Source organism: Amblyomma maculatum, chromosome 6 (genome assembly GCF_055883805.1).
Source record: "Amblyomma maculatum isolate TAMU_Amacu chromosome 6, ASM5588380v1, whole genome shotgun sequence".
NCBI lineage: Eukaryota > Metazoa > Arthropoda > Arachnida > Ixodida > Ixodidae > Amblyomma > Amblyomma maculatum.
In genome coordinates this window covers 155,240,763-155,267,902 of record NC_139349.1, presented here as the reverse complement: position 1 = coordinate 155,267,902, position 27,140 = coordinate 155,240,763, and the positions used below count along the sequence as shown (strand labels likewise).

General features: G+C 47.6%; 1 protein-coding gene across 1 annotated transcript in view; it reads left to right on the top strand.

The window, feature by feature from the left end:
- The window catches only part of nab (NGFI-A-binding protein homolog), a 223,685-nt gene that overhangs the window by 95,121 nt on the left and 101,424 nt on the right, over positions 1-27,140 (top strand). The window contains exons 4-5 of the mRNA XM_084608183.1: positions 3,445-3,722; positions 19,495-19,560. Coding sequence (XP_084464309.1) covers positions 3,445-3,722; positions 19,495-19,560 — 344 coding nt within the window. The remainder of the gene's footprint in view (positions 1-3,444; positions 3,723-19,494; positions 19,561-27,140) is intronic.

The window sequence follows — 27,140 nt, the reverse complement described above, 5'->3', positions numbered from 1 at the left end:
CCGTCCCCGTTACGCGATGCTCTGCTTAAGGAAAAAATATGAAAAACATTTTCCGAGATCACTGCAGAATCTGCACTAGAGAAATGCATAAGCCTGAGCTTTGCTGTGTTGTCCGCGAGATGTGTCGGCGGGATTCCGCGACAGATAACGCCGGTGAACATTGATGCGTTCAACGGAACGCTGGTTGTATTCAACGAGGGGCGCGTGATGTACCGTGAGCAGCAGCAACGCTCAGACTTTCGCATTTGTCCTCTGCAGATTCTGCAGTGTTCTCAGAATTTTTAAGACGGCAGTTGGTTGACATACCTCTCTAACACACTCTCTAACCATTCCCACGCATTTGTGCACGCAAATCATGCCATTTCTCGCTGAATCACGTTCAAGCATTTCAATTTCCCGCCACCGGAACTCAAGTACCACGTGACTTAATACGTCACCAGAAGCCGAGCACCACGTGCCTTCCTTTGCACGTCGACGTTGCCCTTCCCTTGCTATTACGAAGTCTGATTGACTTAATTGGCTCTAATTAGTTACTTAATTAACCCACATGCACGAAATGTTTCCCCAGCGAGATTTTTTTATGCTCTATAGATAGAGCATAAATAATGGTTTCATTAGAATGAAACCATTATTTTTCTTATAACTAGGCTTCCTTCGATCGTAATCGAGATGACAAATTCTGGTGACTCGAAAATGTCGACATAGCCATTTAATGCTTACGCGTTAATAAGGACAGCGCACCGAGGCAGCGCAGAGATGGTATGGCTCCTATAGGGTCTCACTATGTGTGCCATCGGGTCAAGAAACGTAACACGGAGGGAAGGCTACAAAAGAGAGGTTAGAAAAGTAGGCTCTTTAAAGAGCAACTCCAGAGCTTTTTTGACACCCGCATATCCTAATAAAAATTTTACTGTAGGTTTTCCTCTCCGCCCTAGGGCATTCTACCATATTTGGGCTCTGTGCGATAATTAATTCGCGCACAACTCGATTCTAAAATGCGCTGTTGTCGTGGCCACAGTTCAGATGATTTCTGCTGCCAATGTTTATTCTGAGGACGGCGCGAAAGGGACGAAGACAAAGAAGGAACACGAAAACAACAGGACAGGCGCCAATTCGTGTTCCTGTTTCGTGTTCCTTCTTTGTCTTCGTCCCTTTCGCGCCGTCCTCAGAATAAACATCATCTATGAATCGACTAGCCCAAACCAAAGTTGTTCTGCTGCCAACGCTGCATTTGTGACGTCACACATTATACACGTGTTAGTGCCAGCTCCACGCGTGTCATGAAATATTTAGGCCTTTGTTAGGCTATCTCAGACATTTTATGTTCTGCGTCATGTTTTGCAAACTATTTCCAGCATCCAACGCACATGCAAGTGTTTTGCCAATATTATGTGCATGCGTCACCGTTTTGTCAACTGGAACGTCGTTTCTGACCGTAAAACCAGTTTCGATTTCTATTTGCTGTGCTTTCATTTTAAAAACAATTCTATTATTAATTTCAAAAAGCTGTTTTCTCTGTCACAGTCAGAACACACCAAGGAAGTAAAGCAATTAATACTTAAAATGATGAAAAAACCACCGGAGTTGTCTTTTGACGTGACAGCATTACAATCAGCATTCCCAGAAAGTCCCGGTGGCTTCCCTGCTTCTGGGACAAGTGTTCCTGATAGGTTCAGTGGTGTGTTGCGTCTGTCAAAAAAATATCTGATTTGTTCAGAGAGGTCACGTGATCTCGAGAAGTCACGCGGCCCGCGGACAAGTAAGCGTTCAGCCAGGAAACCTTACCTTGGGAAGTCAATCTTTCCCCCAATCAGTGAATTTCGTTCGGCAGGCATCCTGGCAGGTAGCATGGTGGAGAGCCGATTGTTCGGTGTGATGTGTTATGTCACAAGGCCAGGTCACGTGCGCGGGTCGGGAGGTATACATATGCTGACAAAGAGTTCGCATTATCGTGGCGATATTTACAGGGTCACATGATCAGCCAAACAGAAATAAGTGCATCTCAAGAAAGGAGAACACGAGTGCAGTCGAGCCGCTTCCCCTTGACTGGGCCGGTAGCCGGGCTGCGTCGGTCGTTCGTTGTGATAGTTTATTTTCTTAGTTGGCTTATGCTTCCGCTCATACCGCGGAGGTGACAGCAGCCGCGAGTTTACATTACAGCAACACTTGGTTAAAAATAAGACCCCTAACAAGCACTACTAAGCAGCCCTCTCAACTTGCAATATACTACATTTATTGCTACTACTTATTGCAGTACCATTGCAGTAAACAATGGTGGGATAAAGCAGGGCAGCGTCTGACATTGTTTGCCAGTTACACTTGTTCGTCACCTACCCGCTTTCAAAATTAACCTGGATTCCACTTTTCCAAGGTGTTGACTCCACTTTACCTGAGCATGAGAACGACTTATGACAAGTCCCAATAGGTGATCTGGAGCGCGCTCCACATCCACGGAGGAGCAAGATATGTCTGTAGGGAGATTAAAGCTCTCAAAGCTCAAACCTGAATCCATCTCTTCCATTGAAACAATGTTTCATTTTCTAGAGCAAAAGGACTATCAGGATGGGCGATCTCAATTCATCATCAATGAGGGTGCTAGCAAGCGTTGAACCCTTACATATTTGTTATATATACACGTCGAGTCATTGTGTATTCGACTATCCAATGGTGCCGCGCATGCGCAGGAAATCGTTATTTTTGGTTGTTTAAGGCTGCCGCCGCTGGTACAGGTTTGTGAGATGAGTGAGAGGCCGTCTTGCGTTGACGTATACACGCTGCTGGTGAAGGTGGGCTCCTTAGGGTTTAATTTCTGAAACCTACACATAGGCTTTCCAGAGACGCCTGGTGGGTCGCTGCTTTATGGGTTCTTACTCCGCACAGGATTTTGCCCCCAGCGAAGTGCGACCCACGGAGCTATAGAGTATTGTAATTACTTCCGTAGTGTCCAACTATATAGAGTATGTGCATTCGTCGGAAGGCGTGCACCCTATACTGCCAGTCGCGCTTTGTCGACGCAGTAATCACCCTGCAGATGATGATATTATCTCCTGACGCATCTGGGGCAGGTTTCAAGGGTTTCGGAATCCTTTTCTAAATGGGAAGCTTCAGTGTGCCGTATAAACTGAAGTCCTAACGACATGGCTAAGGCGTCATCGAGCAATGTGCTGACTTTACACGCATATAGAGACAAGTTATAAATTGCAGCCTTTGTAAATTTTTAATTGTCTCTTCGGGGCTTATTTTGACCGCCGTGCTTTCGCGGCGTTTTTCATTTTGTCAGAATTAATTTCGACAGTCGTAGAGGCCAGCGATGGGTCAACATGCACCGAAAGCTGCGCCTGCAGCATTTGGTGCAGTGACATAATGTATACACGAAGCAATTGTCAATCGGGAATGTGTCACCGTATACCACACTGAGACATCGTTGCTCTCCTCTCTCCCCAGCCATGTTCCAGACGCCGCTGGTGCCCTCTTTGGGTCCTCCGCCCCCGGGCCACCACCCTCCCCCTCCTGGCCAGGGGGCCCCACACCTGCAGCAGCAGCAGCCACCGCCGGGCGGCGCGCACGGCGTGCCCCAGCTGGCGCGCCCCATGGGTCTGGCGCCCCCGGCGCTGCGGCCCCCGGTCAGCGCCTCGCCAGGCCTCAAGGAGCCGCCGCGGATGCACCACGCGCCGCCCCCGCCACCACCGCCGGTCTCCGCGCCACAGCCACCCTTCGGCCAGGTACGCAAGTCTGACTAGAGTTAGGAAATTTTCCTACTTTTAGAATGAGATGAATCGATCAGCTGTTGTAGCGTCTTTGCGCTGTGTCCATGTAGCGACTTTAGATCGTTTCAGAGCAACAATGAGTATTGCCTTTCGAAGAAGGCGTTTCGTCCAAAGTGAAAACTAACAGCAGGAAGACGCATGCCATATGTGCGAATTTCGAGAACAGAACGTTCACCCCGCGCAATGAAATAATGAACAACACGGTATCTATATCATGGTATTTCAGTTGCTCCCTCCTCTCTCTGAGTCGCTTTAAGTCGGCACCTTTAAGAGAGTGGTCGCTGCGTTCACCAAAGAAATACGGCACAGTTTGCTATAACGAAATTAATGAGACAACGTTCTTTAAACGGCCATAACACGGTGATTGGGGAAAATGCAGCGCTTTCGAAGGCAAGGACCGTAACGGAGTGGAGAGCAGGTGGGCTATGTGCTTCATGTTTGAAGCGGTTCCTTTTCTATCCTAAGAAACGAACTCGTCCTGCATACATCTATATAAATATTGTGACACCCAGAAATGGAGACAAGAGAAGATGAGATCGACAAAGAAGCGGCTCGTGCTGGGACTCGCAAGTGGGCACAGGTGGGTCTTCGACGTTCGTCCTGCGTAAATTGAAACCTCCGCTCGTAACATCTTGGTGGAGGTGCTGGGTAGACGTTCACCAGAAACTCCTAAGACGGACTGCCAGCTTGAACCGCGCCGAAGTCGCCATCTTGCTGGCCTGCCGCCATCTGATCCTACGATGTCGGTTAACAGCGACGCTCCGAGGTTCGTGCCTATCAGCTCATGGCAACATTACCGGGAGCCGCGTTCGTTCACTGGCTCATCCAGCGACGACATGGATGAGTGGCTCACTCACTACGCGTAGTTAGTGGGTGAGCCGTTACAATAAGCGGGACTCTTCCGCCTGGCTATAACTAACGTAGTCTTCACGCTCAGCGACACAGCCCTAACGTGCATGGTACGACAACCACGAGGACACTTTCACCACCTGGGACCGCTTTGTAGAAGGGCTAAAAACGTGCCAGAGATTCCTACGCGAAGAAGAAGCGAGCTGAACAAGCGCTAACTCAAAGAGTTCAGCTTCCTAGGAAAACGTGTACCAAATACACCGAGGAAGTCTTGAAGCTGTGTAAGCTTGTCGATGCTCGCATGACTGAAGATGACAAAGTTGCCCATCTGCTTAAAGGGTTTGCCGTAGATATTTGTAATTTCCTTATGAAAAGGTTACATGGGTCGACATATTGCTTCTTTTTACTTATGTCGGCAATATAGAAGTATGTGACTACACTCGCAGTTTCGTTTTCTAGGGTGGGCTACATGTTTCGAAAAACGCAATAAAATAATAATAATAATAATAAAAAAAACAGGATTGTGAAACTCCGTTCCCCGACAGCGGCCGCCATGCTGAAATGCTCGCGTGACTTCACGAGAGCATAGACGGCATGCACATCGTCTTTAGTTCAGGCATACGTGTAAGGGCATTTATTCCTTCTTTTTTTTTTCGTGGACGGTCAAGTAGTCTTCACCTCTGTGGCAGCACTTGAACATGTTACGGCGCAAACAATGCTAAAATTAATACATATGTTCTAGTCTATAGTAAAGGCGTTGTCACATTGGGGCTCAGCCTTGAATGCCCTAACTGATCTACCCACAAATCTGTCGCATTGTATACAGGCGACGGCGTCGGCACGACGAACGTTGCCGATCACCAGAGTTTGAAGTTTCCGATACGGGCGGCATCGTCGAAACCGATCAGCGAGCGGTCATCTGATCTGCGCATTTCGGACGCCGAGCGAAAACTTCATGCCTGTCCTTTAGCTGTTCTTTTCTGTGCCTTACCGGTGTCACGAAAAAATCGGAACAAGTGCTACGCTTTATACGTTCACATTTTAACACTCATCAGCAGTGAACTTTCCATATATATCAGTCGACTCCGTCCTGTTATGCGATGAGTGAACACCTAGCCGGTCAGTTTCATCGATAGAGGGCAGCGCATTCGCTAGTTTTATAGGTCGCATGTTGCCATCGAGTGTAGCTCTAGCAACAGTCATCTCAAATTGACGACTGAGCTTACATCTCAACGACGCGTGCACATTGAGCGCGAAGCGCCGATATGCAGCTATGTCTGTCGAATAATGTTGAAGGCAGCCGGCAGCAGTCGACGTGGACAACAAATTTGGCGTTTTTTTTTTATGCAAATAATGACTGTGCGAGCACCTGGAACAAACAGTTTAAAGTTAAATGATGGTCGCATCGGAGAGAACCGATATAATTAGCAGCAAGGCGCGATGTCAATAACCCGCGGAAGTCCCATGGCAGGAGAAAGCACTCTCGGTGGACATTGCACCGCTATTGCATAGTGTCAAAACAAATGACTGGAAATGGAACAAAAGAGAACATTTGGATCATGGGAGCTGAGCTTGCGTTTTATGCCAGGAAACGAGTAGCATATGCCGTAATTTGTGTGCGTAAACAATGTAAACAAACACGTTAAGGCGCAATCGTTGTCCACAAATCAGTGCATTCCTGGGGGAAATTTCGAGTAGCACAGGAAATGGTTAATGGCGTACTATTAGCTTTGAGCAGTAATAAAGCGAATATATAGAACACACGTATGGCATGAGGTGAGCAGAGAGAACTGTCGAATGAGACAACTTCCTCTTCGTTGATTCTTGGGAAGCTACAAGTGTGCACGTATGTTAGTCGAGCATGCATTCTCTCGAATGGTGAAGCCATTTTGCAAAACCAAGGCCGGTTTGGAGCGGGGGTAGCGACGCATTCTTTTGTGCACTCTAGACAGACCCCGTTAAAACGCGCTGAATTCGCCGACCAACAGACGTCGCCATTTCGCTACACCAGCCGCCCGCACGCGACTGTAGCCGGCTTCCCTTGCATGCTCTACACGTTTTCTTTATTTGCTGTTGCTTGTTAAGCAAATGACTCGTGTATATAGTTGAATTGTGAAAGCAATGGTGGAAGCTTCTTTTATCAGGTTCTACATTATTGGGGACACTTAAGCTCATCCTTTAAGGTCATGACGCGAGAGCGTATAATATGCTACGAGCTCACATATAAAGTCACACTTCAACCAAGCCGTGTGGACGTGCTTGCGTGCCGTAGGGATAACGAAAATGCAAACGGTTTTGGCATGCTGATTCTGATATCACCCTCCCATATATGAAAGGAGCGACCCGAGTTGGCAGCTCCTGCCCGTGGCACAGGAGTAACGTGAATTCAAATGTCATGGTAGGCTGATTTTTTTTTTTTTTTTGAGGAGACCGTAGCTACGCCTTTTCACGGCGTAGCTGCCTCTTTACGACGTAGCCGTGGCCACTCGAGGTCTCGCTTTGGCTGTCGTTATTGCTTTCGCAATAAAAGCTTTCAACAGCTAACGAGGTGACAACGTGTGGAATAAGGGAGATTACATTTGTTATCTTTGGTTTAGTTCGTAACGTTTAATTCCCAACGCGCTGGGGTGGGGTGGGGTTCTTTACCGTGCACTGACATTGCATAGCACAGGGCGCCTTGTTTTTCGTCTCCATCGAAATGGCACTGCCGCGGCCAGGAACGAAAAAATAAGGTACAAGCACTCGAGATCAGCCGTCGAGCGCCCTAATCACTGAACCACCGCGGCGGGTCGCTAATTGCATTTGTGTGAAATACGCCCGCAGCAAATTTACTAAAAACAGCTTTGGTTTATGTTTATTATTGCGAAACTGAAATAAACAACAACCAAAGATTCCGATTGAAAGGATCCCAATAAATACACTTTGAAAGCAAGTGGGTGCATTTAGCATTATTATTAATTGGCCATCTGGTCCACATGTGAATCATGTGCTGTGCTAGCTCATGTCCCTCGTATCCACATGTATGTGCGGAGGACGGCGAATGTCCTCGCGGGCATTATACATAAATGAGTGAACCGGGGCGGAGGGTAATAAGCATTTAAACAGTACTTTAAATTGTGGAGAGGTGGATATTACAGCGATGAAGGGACGACGGTGGTGGCAGTCAGCCTTAGTTCTCCCAATGAAAGAATCTTTATACTTATTAATACAGGTAATCAGAAGTTCTGTCAGCTTCATGAAACCCAGCTCGCATTCTGTTCAGCTTAAAGCCCACTGAGATATTCACTCGACATCGCGCCTGCTATGCGCTGCTGTGTTAATTCATTTTGGCTCGGAATCTTTGAGTCCCTGCTTGTAGCAAGCATCTGAAGTTTTTGCATGCACCTTGAAACTGCACGACCCACTCGGCTGAATCCAATGAAACAAGCGAACGTGGTGAACGGAGGCTGCCGTATAGTGACCCTCACGGTGGGGAGAACGACCTGTCGACATCCGCGATTGGCCGTTGAACTCCTGTTCCACGTGACGGACACCGCCAGAGAAGCCCCCAAGTCTGGCCCCTATTCTTCTTCGCCTGCCCTCTTTTTTTCTTGCGACGCTCTCTCGTCATCGTGTGACCACGGCTATGCGATGGCAGTTTCGAAAGAAGACGGAGCCGCCAAAGAGGCCGACATGCCCCCAGTTTCTTTTTCCTTCACGTGTATCTATGAGTCGGGCGCACTTGTGTGACGTGGACAATCGCAATCGCCAGGCCACCCCACAATGGGCCCGCTTGTCCGTGGGGACCGCTTAAGATGTCGCGCACAATAGCTGCTCCCGCGACCCCGCCGCCATTGTCATCAGCGTTCCCAAAGGGTTGCCCCCGCGCACCCGAGGGCATCGCCAGGTCTCCTTTTTGTTTTTTTCTTCTTCTACTATCAGCCGCTTGCATCTTACCTGCCGGGACAGGTAATTCTGTTTGTCTGTTTACAGTCGAAGACTCTCCGTGTGTGCACAGCTCCCGTATCAATGCCCCGCTGTGGACCTCCGCCACTCTCTAAGCGCTCCTTTTTTTCCGCTTTCGTCATCGTCTTGTCTTTGGCGCGAGGGAAAAAATTCGCCCGAAACAAGCGCATTCAAAAACTGTCTATGCTAATTCTCTTCCTTCTGTGTTTTCGCTTTGAGCTTCCCTTTCCCCGTGCGGGGCGCTTATCCGGCGCCCTTTATTCGCGCCCTCTCCCCGAGCCGGTGTCACCCTTTGTGGGGCTCGCTGCAGTACATAATCTCCGCCGGCACACAATGGTGCCCGCGATTCTTGACCTCCGGGCGCTGGTCGTCGCTTTGTTTACCTGTTGCCGGGTGAGAAGGGTGCAGCGCTCCTTCATCGCTGCTTCCTTCGTAGTCGTAAAGGGTCAATCCGAGGATCGCGGCGTTTTTTTTCTCTCTTTATCTTTCTCTTTTAGCGACTTTTTTTTTTTTTCATTTACCATCCTCTCACTCCTCCGAGCCCTTCCTTTTCAAGACACGGAGGCCTGCATCCGAAAACACTGCTGAGCGTTTGCTTTCGCAGTGAGCGACCACTCGCCTCCGCCTCGAGCTCGGTGTGGGAACCCCGTTATAGGCTGACCGAGTTCACTGACATCCATCTTCCGAGGGCGCAACGGCGTTCCTTAGCCGTGCGCTGAGCCTACGGGAGCGTGTTTTTTTTAGTTCTTTGTGTGTGTTTTTTTTCGCGCCTCCTCCTTGTAGTCTCCAGCGGTCGCCCCGGAAGGCCTTTGTTTTGCTTGTGCCCAAGTAGACCGTTTCGCGCTGAGCGGGAGGAGGATGCTATCGGCTTCTCGTCGGGTGTGTATCGTGCGTGGAGCGCACCCGGTCGAGCTGTTTCGTTGCTTGACAAGCACGTTTTTTGCATGTTTGTTTCCCCTACGACGGTGCGCCCTTCTTACTTCTCTCACTTTTTTTTTTTTTCGAAGCCGCCTCGAACTAACCACGAGTGCCCACATGTGCCCACCGGTCGCTAGTTCGGGACGGTTTGTTCAACCAGCTCGTATTGTCCACAAAAAAGAGAACAAAAGGAATGTGGCCATTGGAAACGGCCACCTTCTTCTGTTGGTGGGTATATATACTGGACTCGTTCATTTTTTCTTCGCTTTTGTTGCGCGTATGAAATACCTAATGCGTCAGCTAGCTCACATTTCTTGCCTTCTGCTAAGAGAACTGCTAGGCGGGGTCTTAGCTGTGGTTTTTGCTCTGCCTTTTCAGGATCAGTGCAGGCGTTGAGCGAATGAATGTCTGTCATACGAACACATTGTGAAATACGCACGTTTAGGTGGTACCGCCATTCTCCATCACCTATGTAATGAAGTGCAGTGCTTGGTAAACGGATTTCGTTTCCAAATTTGTTGCTCTCACCAACCATCATCTAGTAAGACATTAATTGATCTATCGTTCGGTCTCTCAAAAGTAATTGAGAGTAGGATTGTAAGTGTGTGTGTCTAAAGACAGTCATCACAAAATCGTGTGTTTATTCAGCACATAAGAGTGTTTATTTCACACTTAAATGCACTTACTTAAAAGGTGCGCCTATCCAAGGCTGATCGCTCAGGCCTATAGCAGATTGGAGAGGTGGGTCAAGCCTAGATCGAATGAGTCCACTGATACCGTATACCTGCACACAACGGCGCATGGTCATAAATTTTGGCGAGCGCTATCTATACGCCCCCGTAGTCTTTTCTTCCAGTTATCCAGTGGACTGATGAAGGCCTTTCATATATACGTACGAATAAGGGAAATTGTATCAGTCAGTGCTCGCAACGGTTGAATTCGGATTTTTACCCGTCCATCTCGGAATTCAGCGATAAGCATATGCTTCTTTTCTTCCAGTTATCCAGTGGACTGATGAAGGCCTTTCATATATACGCACGAATAAGGGAAATTGTATCAGTCAGTGCTCGCAACGGTTGAATTCGGATTTTTACCCGTCCATCTCGGAATTCAGCGATAAGCATATGCTTCTTACACATTTGATTTACATTTTATTCTTCTGTCAATTGCTGCTTGTTTAGTTTAGTATGTATCCTATTGTATCTTGTTCGTGTTTCGAACAAAGTCTCAGTTGCTAGTTAGCGCTGGTTATTCTTCGTTTTCTTTTACCCGTTTGTCTTTTGGCTTGCTTTTTCATCTATGCGGTAAAGCGAAAGTGAAGGCGTTTGGCGCCTTGAGATCATTTGTATCACGACCAAGCAGAACACCACTATTTTTTGTGAAAAAGCTGATATTTACTGACGCATAAATAACTAGGAAAAGCTTAGTAGAACTGGACCAATCGCAAGCAGAGTGCGCGCGGATTATGGAGGGCAACTTTCTATATGCATGTCGACGCTTTTGTAAGAACGTTACTTCTCTGTCTTGCCCAGTTGCTTACGGAAAAGTGGGCAAACGAGAAAGCTTTAGGCGGCAGCGCCGTATACATATATAGCTGGCTGAAGACAATGCCCCTATGAAGGTCCTACTCAGTGGCTGGTCTGCTATGCTTTGCACTTGAATACATGCATGCCTTAGAATCAAGGAGCAGTGCGCGTTTCATATCCGCCATATTGATAATACTCGCACCGAGAAGCTTGTCAGCCTCGTGACCAGAGCGCTCATGGTCAGCTATATGACAGCAGGCAGCTGAACCGCTTCTCATAAATGCTGGCTGACAGAGACAGCTGGATTAAGCGCACAAATAGCAGCGTTAATCCGGATCGACAAACGGTTCAATCGATGCATGACTGAGCCGGCTTAAGCATTTCCACTGAAACACTTCACAGGAGTGGCTGGACGTCTACATGGAAATGTATCCCAGACTTTTCCATATCGCTTCTGCATCCTCTCCGTGCGGTACCACATGATACGCGCATGGGTAGTCAGTCGCCTGAATTTACACTTTTTCATAGGCGTCTAACGCTGAATTCGGGACGGTATATGCCACTCAGCATACGCGGTTTTGTGTAAATCGCCACGAGGGGCGTTTCCCTATGGGGATGGGCTGCGCATGACCTCCCCGGGGCCGCGACCGGCGAAGCACGTATTTTCACTCAAGGGGCGCGGCTGCTCGTTTGGCGTAAAGGCAAGAAGACGCTTTTCTCCGCTTGCAGGGACGCGCATTAGGCGCGATGCTGTTCTTCTGGCAGCGCCATAAAACTAATTGTGGCAATTAAAAAGCTCCTCCGCATCTGCGCTGGGATTGCGCTAAGTGCGAAATGCGGACCGACAAAACCGCCGAGGTGTAATTGCCGCCTTAACGCCACCAGATTCGGGGCCAGCGAGTTTGAGAAGCGCACGCCAACAACCCCGAGGAGGAGAAGAAGGTTGAGAAATCGGGCGCAGCATCACGCTCGGCGGCCAGCAGCGCGCAACACTCGGAGTGCGGCCAGCCGTTCAAATTGGTGGCGGCTGCAGTCGCCCCGGGGGCTCCGGCATGGCGCGCGGACCCGCTGTCCGCTGCAGCGATGCAGGCGCTGGCCGTGTACTCGCCCAGTGCGCTCCTCCTGTGGAGCATTCGCCAATCTGGCGGCGGGCGCTCATGAGCGGCAAAACACCTGTAACGATGATCTGAGCCTTAACTCTGAGTGGAGATTGTCTACTCATACTGTTGCTGGCACCTCAAGAGCAACACTTAATTAGTCTGATTGGGAAATTACTTCTGCCACTGTAGAATATGCCGCATCCAAACGACAGATGCTCTATTTTCTGAGATTCTATAACCTAAATAGGGCTGGGGTAGCAGAAGAGAGAGAAAAAAAAGAAAGATGACTACGCAGTGAAAGAGCACTGAACATGGCTTGAGGGGGAGCCTCGGTTTTCAAGCCGAGACATCGTTTCGACAAGGGTATTTGAGCCTCAATTCTCAAGCAGAGCCAACGTTTCGACTTCGTCTTCGTCTGGGCCCAGTCGAAGACAAGTTCCCTATAGTCGAAACGTTGGCTCGGTTTGCGAACTGAGGCTTCCCCTCAGCCCTTCTTCGATGCTCTTTCGTATCTATACACAGGGTTGGAAATTTACCTACAGGTGTTGCTATGTTCAGCCAAGTTGCGCCAAGAAAGTTTTATTGCGAAAGCATTGATAGCACCTATACAAATAATGCTGGCGGCATGTGACGGAGGATGGTACGAAAAATCACGAGAGCATTCCTCTGACAGGTATAACGGTTGGCCGGCGAAATAAATTGCAGAATCGGAGGTGGCACGTCGGTCTGTCCGGTCCTTCTCACCAGCATGCTGCTAACAGGGGCAGTTGGGTAGTTGGCATGAGAAGGAAATGATTGGTCGGCTATTTGTGTGATGTCATTGGACCACGTGTCATGGCCGAATCTGCATCCACCTTGGGCAGTACATTTGATATGGGTGTCGAACCCACAAGGCCCCTGTATGATACATGCTATACTTCATTGCAGGAACGTTAAATGGGGCTTTATATTTATGTCCCTGCTGACAAATCGGAAAGAATCCATAGCGGTCTTCCTCACGAGCACATGTGTGAGAGGTGGCAAGTGACATGGCCTGATAGTAATTGGTGCTGGCCGCGACTGCAGTATCCATGACAAAAAATTGGCGGCGTCCGGTGCACGAAATTTTGAATTACTTCACTACGGCGCTGTACGCGTTGTCCCAATCAATGAAAAAGGAACATGAATAACCTTATAACGCACCGTGAGGTGTCGAGCGCATGCAAGCCTTACGCATCATGAATCACTCATAATTGTGAAGCATATTCATTCTGATGCATTTGCTTTCTCACACGCGAGAACGGTTGGAATTCCTCTGCCGATTTTTGTTTCCTTTTTTTTTTTTTTTTGTAGACGCCGCCGCCATTCAGTTTTTGAGCTGCGGTTTTGATGTGGTGGTCATGTACACGCTGAGTTAGGTGGGCAGCTGCTGTGCCTGAGATGAATTGTTTCTTGCACCGTCCGATGAAAGGGCAGCGTCCTGTCGAATGATAATCACAGAATCTTTTTGCATCATGACATCTGCAACTCGAACCCAACTAGAGGGAAAGTTTCGAGTCCAGTCTTATCGGCAATAAAAGCGTAATCCGCTCATAGGTGAACATAAATAGGCGCAAATAAGCACAGGAGAGATGTTTGCTGAACGCAAAATAAAAAAAAAAGTTAGTAGACAGGTCTTCAGCGTGTCTTCGGTGTCCTCGCAATGAATTGAAATTGGTTAAATATTTTTCGTACTGGGGGGACATCTCTTGCACGATGTTGTCGGCTTGAAAAACTCAAGTCGATGCCGGTGTTCTGGGCAATGGTAGGGCTTAGGTTGGAAGCCCCAGGCTCCCAGTGATATTACTATTTACCTAATTATGAAGCCCCAGGTTTAGTGTAGCCATTATTATAGTGGCTATGATGAACTTTCCCAAGCTGTAATAGTGGCATTTAAGCCAATGCCAGGCTCAACAGGTAATTTCTAACACATCACCCCTGTCCAGGACGTTTTGACGCCGTCTCTCTCGTAATTTAAGCTGCGGAACGCCACAGGGCCGGGATTGACACTTTCTAGGCGCCTACCATGCAGATGAGGCACCGTAACCGCCTATACAGCGTATAGCTGTATCAATCCCACCCAAAGGACAATGAAATGTCAGGTGGCGTGGAGTATGGTTGAATACTCCTCCATATTTTAGGCGAATCCATCGACTGCAGTGTTGTTCGTTGCAGGACAAAGCCGAAAAATATGCGTTGCTCATTACTGAGGAACTTATTGAATGAAACCAATTTTGTGCTGCATGTCCCATGCTCTTTGGCAGTACACCCGAATTTGCACAATATAGGCGTGTCAGCCGTAAGCGTTTTTCAGGACATCCCTGGATAAGTTCGCTACTCTTTCCATATCCGATAAAGTCCTCTTAAGTATTTTGTCTTGTGTGTGCATGGAATCGTGTTATACGCATTTGGTTGTACAGCTGCGTCCGTGCTATAGATAGCGGCACAGGCGCTTCTCTAGGCATGATATGAACGCCCGCTACTATATGGAGTTGTAGCGGACGACACTCCTCGTTATTTGTTTTGTATATATATTTTCACAAACTTTTGAGCGTTAAACTACTGCTTTCAATTTTACCCTTTTTTATACATGTCCTACTGAATATTGGCACCAGGCTACCTTTAAACCTTGATTTTGCACATTCGTTCTCTGCGTAAAAACATTAACATCGTTACCCCTGCATAAACTCACCCTATAAATCTTGGAAAAAAAATCACTGTGGCTCTACATGGTCCTCTTGATGGAAAGTGCGATATTCTAGTTATATGCGCTCAGTTTGTTGTTTAAAATTATCGAGCCGTCAAGAAGAGTAATAAATTTTGGCACATTCCTTTTCCTTATTTCGCATTCTAAATCAGCCGACCGAACGGCGCTATGGCGCATTCATATGGCGCTCAGTGCCCCCAGAGGCGGCACCAGTGATCGCGCATGCGTGCGGGCAGGTAAAAATGACGAAGGGCAGCAGCTTGCCGGAGGCGTGTCTTCTTGGCTTTCGCTGTACACCTCGCGGACCAAGTGAATTGCCGGCGCATATCACGTCCTGGGGGCACCCCGCCTACCGGGCGACCAGCGCTGGCGTCGGACCAGTGGACACGAGACACTGGGCCGAAATAGCAGCAGCAGCGGAAGCTATGGTGGATAAAACAAACTTCCGAGACCCAATCGCTGTAATCGCGGGGCAATTATCATCGTCTCTTAATTTATGCCTTGCATGGAGCTCGCATCGCGAAATTCAGCTCGCGGCCAGGTGTCCCGAGAGTGGGATGTGGGGAGGGAGAAAGAGAAAAATGTGCCCTAGGGGAGGGCTTGGGAGTAACGAAAATATAGCTGAACGATTGCCAGCATAGTGCCCGTCGCCCCGCATTGTCCGTGCATGGTGATCATGCTGTGGGTTCACGTGCACGAGTTAAAATTGATTAGAGCGCCAAGGGCTGCACAACCTGAAAAACCCGGAAACGCAAGCCAGTTGCCTACGAACCCTTGGAACCGACGCTGAAGACGAGGCGCGAACCAATAACAAACAGACACCACTTTTCGGTAAATTTTCATGACGTTGTTTCGAGTTAATATCGACATAGCGACCCCCCCCCCCCCCCCCCCCTCCTTAGTTTTTCGCTTTTTTCTTTTTCCAGCACAGGTGAGCGATGAGTGCCAGCGATTCGTTGATGGCCTCTGGATGCGCCCTCAAGCAGAGAAGAGTTGTTTTATTGAAAAGTGTATCGAATTGTAGTTCCACTCGTGTACACACCGGGATATGTGAAGCATTTCTATGAGACACTGCCAGGAAGCTTCGTACGATCACGCTCAAATCAGCTGATACGCGTCTATGCTTTCTGAGATGAGAAGCGACCGGCTTTATCTCGCATACCTCAGCCGCGTGCACGTATACTTCCACATTGCTCCATATTGTTCAAGTTGCTTGCGGCGCCTTCTCTACATAGGATGCTCCTTGTCAGCTCAAAATTGAGCACAGCCGAGTGCATGCACGCTGTGGGCGTTCGGCCCTTCTACGACTGCCCATCTCTGTCACCGCGCGCCGCCCTCGACGTCAGTTTTACTGCAGGCGCAAGCCAGCCAAATAGAGAGCTCACTGCAGCACCACGTTAATCGCCTCGTCCATTGTCTCTGGCGCTATCACAACTAATTCAACTGCGGGACCACATCAGCGCGACTCGGCTGCCTGCATAAATGGCGAAGTCGGTTCTAAATGACGAAAACAAACACGCACGAAAGAACAAGTTGATAGGCGTAAGACCTCAGTGACCGATGCATGTGTGTGCACTCCAGACTTAACGTGGTTGACCAATAATAGCCTATATATACGTCCACAAAAGGCTTCTTTCACAGCCTTTCAATTAACCCTGTCTTGTGCCAGCTGCACTTACCTAATTTTCTCAAACATCCTATATTTATCCGCTAACCTAACCTCTTTCCGTCCCCGGCTACGACTACCTTCCCTTAGAACAGTCTGTCACCCTAATAGGAAACACGGGTTATCTGCCTCCGCATTAAGCATGACCGGCCTATGTTCATCACTTCTTAGACCAGGATATAATCACAACACGTTTGTTTCCTGACCCTCTTTACTCTTCTCTTGGTATATTTTTCATTGTCGTTATCGTCAGTTTAATGAGTTGAACCGATTCCAATTTGTTTGGAGCCCGTTTCTGCCTTTGCTTGAGCACGGGCTTGGCTTAGATCTAACGTGCGTGTTTCCTTTTCCTGATTACAAATTTGTATATCGAAAACTGTGAGATGCCTGTAGGTGCTGTCTGCGCTGGTAGATTCTACATCAAGGCTGGATCCGAACGGGAAATGCCGGGGGTTCTGATCCCACTGGCAACACGTGGTTGTTTTTTCTTCTGCTTTATAATCAATTACCTTCGCTATTACGCTATTATTCCGCATTGGTCAACACAGAAGAAACCTCCTATGCTTTCCTTGCTATCTGCAACTGTTGGCTCCCTTTGTGTTTCATAACAAGCGTCTCGCTTTTCGTGTGGCTTCTCGCTAAATACCCTCGGAAACCATTTCTTTCTCACGTTCTCGACTAAGTGTTTTTCTTTTTTAGATTTTGGTCAATTTTGAATGACATATATCGGCTTTGACGTCCCAAAGCTACACATGAGAGACGCTGATTAATTTTGACCACTTACCTTCATGACATATCGTGTACGCATTTCGCCTTCGCAGCCGCCGCCTGATTCGAGAGTGAATTCCCTAGCCACAGCGGCGGGTGAAAAGTTAGGATGGCATGACTGCTGCTTTCAAGAAAGCAAAAAAAAAAAAAAAGAAAAATTATGACAGCAGCATCTTTCGCGACTTTGCGCACGCGAAGGGTGCGGCAGCTGCTGCTTTTATTTATTTTTCTTTTTTCGCTTTTCTTTGCTTTGTGTGTCCATCTCGAGCCAGTGCCAAAGCAGTGGGGATACCCGTCTCGCGACGAATGCATGCGCTCATACCGGTTTCTTCGCTGAGGCATGCGCTCCCTTTCGGGGCACCTGCGTCAATGAAGTCGGTCCTGGATAGCGCGGTGAATCGCGCGGTGAATCGCGCGATCGTAACCGTCGTAATGGCATACGCGGCCCTGATTGTCAGCCGTTTTGAGCCCTCATTCATCACCGCAGTGTCGGCTGACGCGCGTTTTCTTACCGACTGCACTTGTACGGTAAACAACGAGCGTATACGGCTCTCAGAGAGTGGACAGGCGCACAATTGGCCGTATATGCGTACGAGTCCTTTCTTAAGGGACCCCCCCTTTTTTTTTCTTCTCTACCGGGGCAGGAATAGTAAAAAAGGAGAAAGAAAGGGAAGTATAACGAAGGGGAAGAATGAAAAAATCGTCTTCAGCAGCTAGGAGACCGGAGTTTGCCCTCCTTGAGTGACTGGGAAAGGGGCGAAGAAAAACGGCTGTTTGTCTGCCCTGATCGATTCCGTACGCCCTGTCAGCGCGACACTGAAAAGTGGCCCGTCGCGGGCGAGGTAAGCCCTCCGGGGTTTTTTGTTCGTCCGTTGCGTCCCGGTGTCGAAGCCTCGAAAAAACGCTTGACGTCCCCGGACGCTAGGAGGAGGTGGTGCGAACAGGCAACTGTGCCCGCTAGAGCCGCTGGCTCACTTCTGCCGCTCGTCCTTGCATGCGACTGCTAAGCACATCGCCGCGGAGACTGCAGTACAGAGTACTCTATCTGACACGACCTGATCGCGCCTGTATGTGCTCTGTGCTCTCCCGAAGAGTAAATTTCATTGTCTCTGCAGCCTCATATCGCACGCCATGAGACCCACCTGTCATTGTCGGCCGCATTTCTAAGTGATGGAAAGAGGCCTGTTCCAATGTTCACAGATTAGCCGAACCTCTCTGAAAGGAATTTTGCACGATGCAATTAGCGATGCAACACTTGATATTGGTAGACAAACAGAAGGATGTACTCAAATAGGCTTCGCCTTGACTATCATGCCCCTTCTGCATCGTCTATGAAATGTTCTGAATAAATGTACACCGGCTGAAAATCTTCCTGGCCACGCACGCTGTCAAGTTTGCCGAACGACGCGCGCCACAGTCAGCCCTCTCCACAGTGCATATGTGTAACAAGGGGCGCGAGAACTGAATAAATTGAAATCTCGGCCGGACGGTGTATATTAACAACATTATCAGGAAGGGAAACTGCAGATGAGGCTTCATTAGGCGCGTCCTGAAGCAGGCTTCCAATAACACAAAACTGTGGCAGCGTACAAGATGCTTCTACTACCCATACCTGATTATGTATATGAAATATGAATCATGGGACAAATCGCTCTAAATTTTAACACTTCTTTAGGTCTAAAAGGGCGCTCGAGTATCCCAGGGCTAACACCTACGCGAAAAACAAAAAGCGAAACAAAGTGGTTAAAAGTGTTCCAGTTGACCATACCCTGGCTTATGTGAAATGAAAGAGGGGTATATAAGGAAAAGCGTAAGAAGGAAGTGTGCACTTAAAAGTCAAAAACCACTGCAGCAGTCTTCTGCGCACTCTGAGGGTTGTCGCTCGCAGTGGCCTCGACAGAACGCACCACCCGTTTTTCGGCGTCAAACACAATGCCTTCACAAGGCGAAAGATGTTCCACTGTGAAGCAGTGCTGCTTAGCACGCAGGTTGTTATCACTTGGACAGCGTTACACCTTTAGGGCTGTAAACATATTTCGGATACCACAAACAGTCTACCTTAAGCTTGAGCTCGGAGATATGCTTTGTTTCCCCCGATACCGATGACTGAATCAATGGCAAAGCGAAATTTCCCCTGCTTTCTGCGCCCTAAATGGTTTACTCCACGGAGAGTTGTTCACGTGGTTCCAGGCCATTTTGTTCTAAGCGTGGTGTGATTTTTTCATCGTAGGCAAACCTGGCCGAGTGGACGCCCCGGTCGACGCCGTCCAGCCAGGAACCCCTCAACGCGCCTCCGGTGAGCAGCTTTACTCACGGCTTTGTTAACAGTGTTGCGGCTTGCTTCGTTGCCGACCCACGTATACATATATGCCGTCAAGAAGGAGCTATACATACGCACCAAACACGGAATAATCAAATTAGTACCAGAAAATCACAATACTTTATTTACATTAACCGGATCTTTGTAATACAGACAATTATTTTTTTCTGGTCGAATAATATTTGAATGTTAAATGTTAACGTTTACTATGGCACTGTAATTGCGCCGTAAACGTAATTTGTTCTTGAAGTAACTTCAGCTCTTTCGGTTAGCAATGGATTGTTTGTTGTGCCAAGAAACTGGCGAAACATTTTCTTGGGCCACATTTGATTTTAGAAGCCCTCGCACAAAAAAGGGAGCAACGTGGGCTGGTTGAGCATATAGTGAGTTGGTTCGTCAGCGTATAGCGAAAAGTGAGCAATCTATAGAAATCAATACATCTTCAGTAGGTCAGTCATTAACCCCGTATTTGCGGGGAAAAAATTCCGGCTGTTCCCCAAGGCAAAAGGCATGTCGCATGACCAAGTGGTTACCCCGTACCTGCAGCAAGGCACAACGAGACGAATGCAGCGATAAATGAGAAAAGAATGCGGCAAAGATTCGCACAGACACTTTATTCCGTTTTCCTAATAAACTGTACCACTGCGATCACTTCGACTATACATTTTTTTTTTTCTTTTTCGCTTGTGTGGAATCGAGCTGACATCCTTCACAATGGAAACTACGTGTTCCCCACGCTGTTGTCAACAGTTATAGGGAGGGCAAGCCAACGCAGTTGATATCTGCTTTCCATAGCTATATTTCTTAAGCGATAATTTGCCATCCGTGCAAAAGGTTCTATGTAAATTCAGCACTGAGCACGCGTGACTAACAGGCATTTTTGAAGGGCGAGTATATAGTTTTCTTATTCTCGTCACTGTCTCTGGAATTGCGCGCCTTATTTCATGGTGCGTGTATGGTGATACTGTGCTTTGTTCCCTACGTAGAGTGGCCGAGTGGTGCTGTAATGATTTCAGTGTGATTGCTTACCTTGCATTGCACAAAGCCATCTTCTTTGCTGCAATCAGTCGCACAGAATGCAAGCGTACGGGAAGCATTTTACCGGAGCAAACTGATATTCTTGTATGAGCAACAGAACATAAGGCGCAGTTAGCTGCTCCGGAAGAACAGTGTGCGGAGAAAAATAGCGGGCTATCAATGCGATTGGTGAGGAATGCTTTCGCATACGGGCTCCGATCATGAGTGTTTTGGGCTGACGAACTCAATTCATTCACGACAATGGCAATTTATGAGTGAATGAGTGAGTGAGAAGACTTTATTTACACCGACATGGACCTCGGGGCAGGGTCTCAGCCAGGGATTAGGGTCTCCTTGCCGGCTCTCCTGCGCCGTGGCCGCAGAGAAGGTCTTGGAGTAAGCCTCCTCCGCCAGGCGTATAGGACGATCTTTTGTTCACCCACATTTGCGTTGCGGATGTAGGACTCCAGGTAATTTGATCAAGGGGATTAGTTTCGTTAGCCCCCGGAGAAACGGGGCATTGCCAGATTAGGTGATTTTGACTCAGAGGTACATTGCAGAGATTGCAAGCCTCTGGGTCCCCTGTCAACTCATTATGCAGAGTAACATGAGGAAAGAAATGATTGGCCTTAATTTTACGCCAGGTCTTGCATTCTGAGGGTATTAGGGACCTATCTGGTGGTGGGTAGATCCTTCTGTTTAGTCTGGGAGTCTCAGAGAACTCCTTGTAGGTGATGAGGGGGTCTTTGTCTCCGGGTAGCGGGGTCTCTATGGCCGCTCGGGTGTATACATCTCGAGCGAGGCGATGGGCAGCCTCATTGCCTGGTAGACCCTCGTGAGCTGGAACCCAGATGACTGAAACCTCCCGGTTTAGCGGGTGCTTTCTCAGTAGAATGGCCGCCTGCTTGGAAATTAGGCCTTTGCCGAAGTTCCTAACAGCCGCCTTATTATCTGGTAGGATAGTTCTGGCTTTAGTGCCTGTACATGCTACTGCTATCGCAGCCTCTTCAGCTAATAAAGCGTTACGCGTATTAATAGATCCAATTACTTTCTGGGAGTGGTTGCCATCTACCACTGCTATGACCGCGGCCCCTTCTAGCCCGCAGGCAGCATCGAAATAGGCTGATTCCTCAGGAGGGTCGTTTATTAGTTTGCTTTGAATAAATTTTGCTCTATGCCGTCTTCGTTCCTTGTCATGAATCGGGTGCATATTCTTAGAGATAGGTGCAATTTTGAATAGTTTCCGCGTCTCAAGCTCCAGGAGTTCAGCGGCATAGGGTGGCTCACCTGACTGAAGCTGTAGTTTTTGCAGTATTTTTCGGCCGACTACAGTGGAGTTGAGCCGCCAAATCTGGGCCTCCCTGACCGCTTTAGCAATCTCTTCCCAGGTATTATGCATTCTCATACCTATAGATGCTCCTCTGTCGACGAGTTGGGGGGGATGCCTAAAGCCCTTTTGAATGACGTTCTGATCATTTTCTCTAACTTCTCTACTTCACCATGAGTGATATTGAGAAAGGGGGTGGCATAAGCTATCCTGCTGATTACAAAGGCACGAAGCAGTTTTATTAGGCAGTATTCTCTGAGGCCTTTGTTCCTGAGAGAGACTCGCCTGAATATCCCCGTTACCTGGTCGACATACGTCTGCAGCTTTTTCAGGATGTGGTGTTTTTCCTATTCTGCTGGCCACTAATCTGCGGAGACTTCAATGCGGAATGGGGATGGGCTATCATGGCAATTTATGTTATTTTCCTGCTATCGCAGTTTAAATCTCCCGCTGTTTCGTCTTTCTCCATGCTCATCAGATGGCGCTTCCTTGAGGCGGAATGTCCCTTGTCCAAAGTAAAATAAAACAGTGCACTGATCGCTGGATGGCTAACATACACGATGCCTCTAGAGGCGGAGCAAGAAAATTCTGGAACCATATGAGCTGGCTAGGGAAGAAGAATCAATTAAAGCAAGATCGGATTCAAGATAACGAGGGAAATTGTTTAAAGGGAGACAACGCAGTGAACTACATTACATCAGTTATAGTCGAGTCATTTAAGAGCGACGACAGGGTAATCTCCGCAAATCAGGAAACAACACAAGGTAGCAGAATACAAAGCACCTTAGAACTGACCAATCTAAACTGGAAAAAGGCAGAAAAAAATATTCCCAAAAACACATCTACAGGAATAGATGGAATTCCGATCAAGCTGATTAATGAACTCGGTCCAAAAAGTAAGGAAACGTTGTTAAAAGCTCTGGAAACAGTCATAGCGAATAAGCAAATTCCGGAGAGCTGGCGGCAGAGTAAAATGAATTTGATTTATACAGGTAAAGGAGAAAGGATGCACATAAAATCCTACAGGCCGATTACCATAACATTTGTTATGCACAGGTTGGCCATGCAGGCGGTGAAATTAAAGGTGTAATCATGGGTAGAAAGTAACAAGATACTCGGAGAACTTCAGAACGGCTTTAGAAATGATAGGCGCTTAGATGATAGCCTGTTCGGGCTTACCCAATGCATCGAAATATCTAGAGTGGAAAATAGACCTTTGTATTTGGCCTTTCTGGACATAAATGGGGCGTACGACAACGTAAGCAGGGAACTCCTGTGAAACATATTAAAAGAAGAAGGTATCGGTTATGAGATAATAGAGTTCCTACAGGAAATATACTGGGATAACAAAGTAGAAATTACGTGGGAAGGGATAAGAAGTACGGAAGATGTCAAAGTATGCAAAGGATTAAGACAAGGCAGTCCTGTATCACCGGTGCTGTTCATGCTTTATATGATAAACCTGGAACGGAGGTTACAAGACAGTGACCTAGGTTTTAACCTGTCATATAGATTAGGTGGAAAGGCTGTAGAGCAGCGCCTCCCCGGTTTGATGTATGCAGACGATATTGTGCTGCTAGCTGAGAGTCTGGAAGAATTGCAAACTCTGGTTAAGTATTGCGGAGACGAAGGGGACGCTCTAGGCTTCAGTTTCAGCGCAGTTAAGTTGGGTCTGATGATTTTCAACGGCTCAACTGATCAGGGTCTTAAAATACAAGGCCATGAAATACCTAGAGTAGCAGAATATAAATATCCGGGGATATGGGCAAACGAAGGATTGGCATACATTGGAAAGCATGAGCAATCACTTAAGGCCAAAGGGCGAAGGAATGCCGGGATAATGAAGCATAATGCATTGTGGGGATACAATAGGTATGAGGTTTTGAGGGGTATTTGGAAAGGAATTATGGTGCCCGGACTTACTTTCGGAAATGCGGTTTTGTGCCTAAAATCAGAGGCACAGTCGACATTAGAAATAAATCAGAGAGCCGTCGGACGATTAGCACTAGGTGCCCACGGCAAAACCACAAATGAGGCGGTACAGGGAGATATGGGCTGGGCATCTTTCGAAGTACGGGAAGCTCAGAGTAAAATATTATATGAGGAACGCCTGAGGAATTGGATAGTAACAGATGGGCAGCTAAAGTATTTAAATACCTATACCTAAAAAGCGTTGACTCACAATGGAGCAAAAGAACTAGGAAACTAACCAGTAAGTATGCTGGTCACAAGGACGGAGATATAAAGAGCGTTAAGCAACAGGTGAAAAACACAGAATGTAAAAATTGGATAAATTCGATGGAAAAGAAACGGAGTGTGGAATTAAACCGAAAGTGGAAAAAGCAGATCCGGAAGGAAGCTTCCTTTGATAACTCAAGAGGCAGTGCCCTACTTTTTGAAGCTAGATCAGGGTGCCTTAGAACACGCAGCTACAAAAAGAAATTTAACAATGGAGATGACGCATGTGCTGTATGTGGTAACTCCAGTGAAACAATTGCCCATATTATACTCGAATGTAATGGTATCCACCCGGAAGTCGATGCAGGCGCAGTCACTGTTCCTGGAGCTCTGGGGTTTAGAGACACCAGTGGCCGGGTGAATAAACCGGCGGTGGAAGCTAGCAAAAAAACGACTGGAAGATTGGTTTCTTAAAAGCAGAGAAGTGACATAATGTTAGTAACGTAGAAACAAGAATTTTATGAATAGAATGGTGGTATAGTTAACTAATCTAAAACAATTATTAAGATATAGGGAGGAAAATGAGCATGACAGCTACTGCTACTACCCCGTCTCAAAGGGGACGCTCCTATATTCCATCCTACCATCCATCCATGGATAATTAAAGAAAACTCCGAGCAACGTTGAAAAAAACAAAAACAAAAAATAGCACTAAAAGTAAACTGCGGAGTGCAGAATAAACAAAAATAACTAACCGCTTCCTAACAATCTGCTATCCTACGCCGCGTGTGTATGACTCCGCTGAATAGCAAACGAAATCGGTTTTTGATATTTGACTGCTTCGAATAAACCAGGGGCATTGAAATTCGTTACCTTATAATTTGGTGTTAAGGTTAGCTTTTTATTTAGGTAACCTGAAAAGGTTGAGGGTCGCCGGAGAAGGGGTAGGCAGCGAACGCGATGATTAGATGGCATCCTTGAGGCACTGCAGATGAAGTTATGTGATGTTAGGAAGATAGTGAGAGACCGGAAAGCGTGGCGTGACATGGTCCATAGGGTCACGAAGAGTCGGACACGACTGAACGACTGAACTGACTGAACCTGAAAAGTACTAACGGCGGATAACTTTCTGTTGTGGAGGAGTGCGTGGTGGTTAAGAATGATATCTTCAAACCGGTTTCGCTGAGGCTCGCACTATCAGACGGCGTCGCCATGCCGATGGTCATCGCTGGCATCGGCGCGCGACGGCTTGCGCAGTACCAGGTTCGCTGTCAGTTCCCCGACGTGTATTGGAAGGGATCCGTAAAGCTTTGTCAAGTTGTTAAACACTTTCACATACACATTCTGTTGATCACTTCAATTGAAATGTGTTCGATTGAAATGCCAGGGGGATCGCATGGAGTCTGCAGCGGCATTTTCCATCTTCGGGATATAACACTGCCTGTTCGGTGTTGCAACTATAGGTATCCAACCGTGCAATAGCTCGGTAGCAAAAGTAGCCGGCTGCGTATTGCACGCAGCACGACTTGCTGCGTGACCACCACGCCCATCAAATTTGTTAATAGTTAGCTGCCTCTGACTCAAGACACATGTGGAAGAGAGCGCATTGCCCTAATTCAGAACCTTTCGTGCCCGCGAAACCTGTCGACCGAAGCTTTCAGCGGCGCTCTTCAAACAGTAAAGTGACGCCTCTCAGCTTCTCAATTTGGCTGACAGAAGGTCGAGCAAATACTGTTAACCACTCGCTGCATAAGCGGCAAACCCAGCGAAAATGTTTTGCAAATTTAGTGTCGGCAATGTAGCTCTGCTAGATATGTACATAACCCGTGGAACCTAGGTTCGCAACAATGCGATGTGCAGCGTTGATACAGTTGTGACACGCCACTTGCAAGTCGACAGAGGTGACAGTTCGCGCTACAAAAAGAACACACACGTCGCAATTTACTCACCTCTTAAAACGGCACGCGGCCACTGACGCCTTCACAAACGTGTGGTTCTTGGCTTCGTTCGCTTGCCAAAAAATTGAAACGCCTTCGTGGATTAGTACGTTTTAATTTCTTAACCTGTCGCGAAACTTAATATCGCACTTCACAATTCAGGCTCCGATGTCGGGGAATTCAACGCGAAGAAGGGGTCTTGTAGCACGCCGCACACCGCGACGAAGTTACTCGACTCGTACGAGCCGATGTCTTCACAAACTCGAACCTTTTGTCGGGACCTTCGTTTTTCTTGTTCCAAACAGTCCACGGGTGTATACACTCACTCACACGAGTTTCGTTGGTGCACACAGAAAGTTCTGACAAGACGAGACAGGCACACCCCATGGATCACAACAAGTTGAATATACTGCGGCTGGTTGCACCACCTGCATACACGACCACAGTAGCGCGCAGTGACGAATAAGGAAGGACACACAACAAGGCTCCTGCCTATACCAACTGAAATTTATTTAGAAGAAATATATCTTTTAAATGTCGCTTTTGAAATGGCTTCAAAATCATGTTTTAATAACTAGCTCTTATTCGCTTACTCATGTCGCTGTTCTGCAAGTCAAGCAGTTACACAGGCGCGGCTACACGCCATTCAAAAAAACTTCTCTTAAACGCGAATTATTTTTCATGAAAAGTTCTAGTGGTCCAGCTAACGCATGGCTGTCCAGCTCTTCTTATCTGATACGCTCCTGGGAGCCATCCGGTCATTATATATCGCGGTCTTCATAGCGCCACAAATGTGAGCACGCTTCGCTTGAATTACAATTGGAGGTTCGGTGAGGTTCTTTGCTTGCAGAAAATAGACATTTAAAACTACTTTTTTTTTTTTTTCGTGAAAACTTAAGTTGGTTTAGTGAGCGCCTGTTGGGTGCCCTTGCTTGTTCATTGTTACTGTGGGCTGCTCCGTACCAGGCTGCTCCGTACCAATAAACACATTTAAAGGCAACCTGCTTTTCCGTTTTCCTCCTGCTCGTATACGCACGGCTATAATTCTATATCAATATTTGAAGTAGCACTTACTTACATAGGATTTATGGATGTGG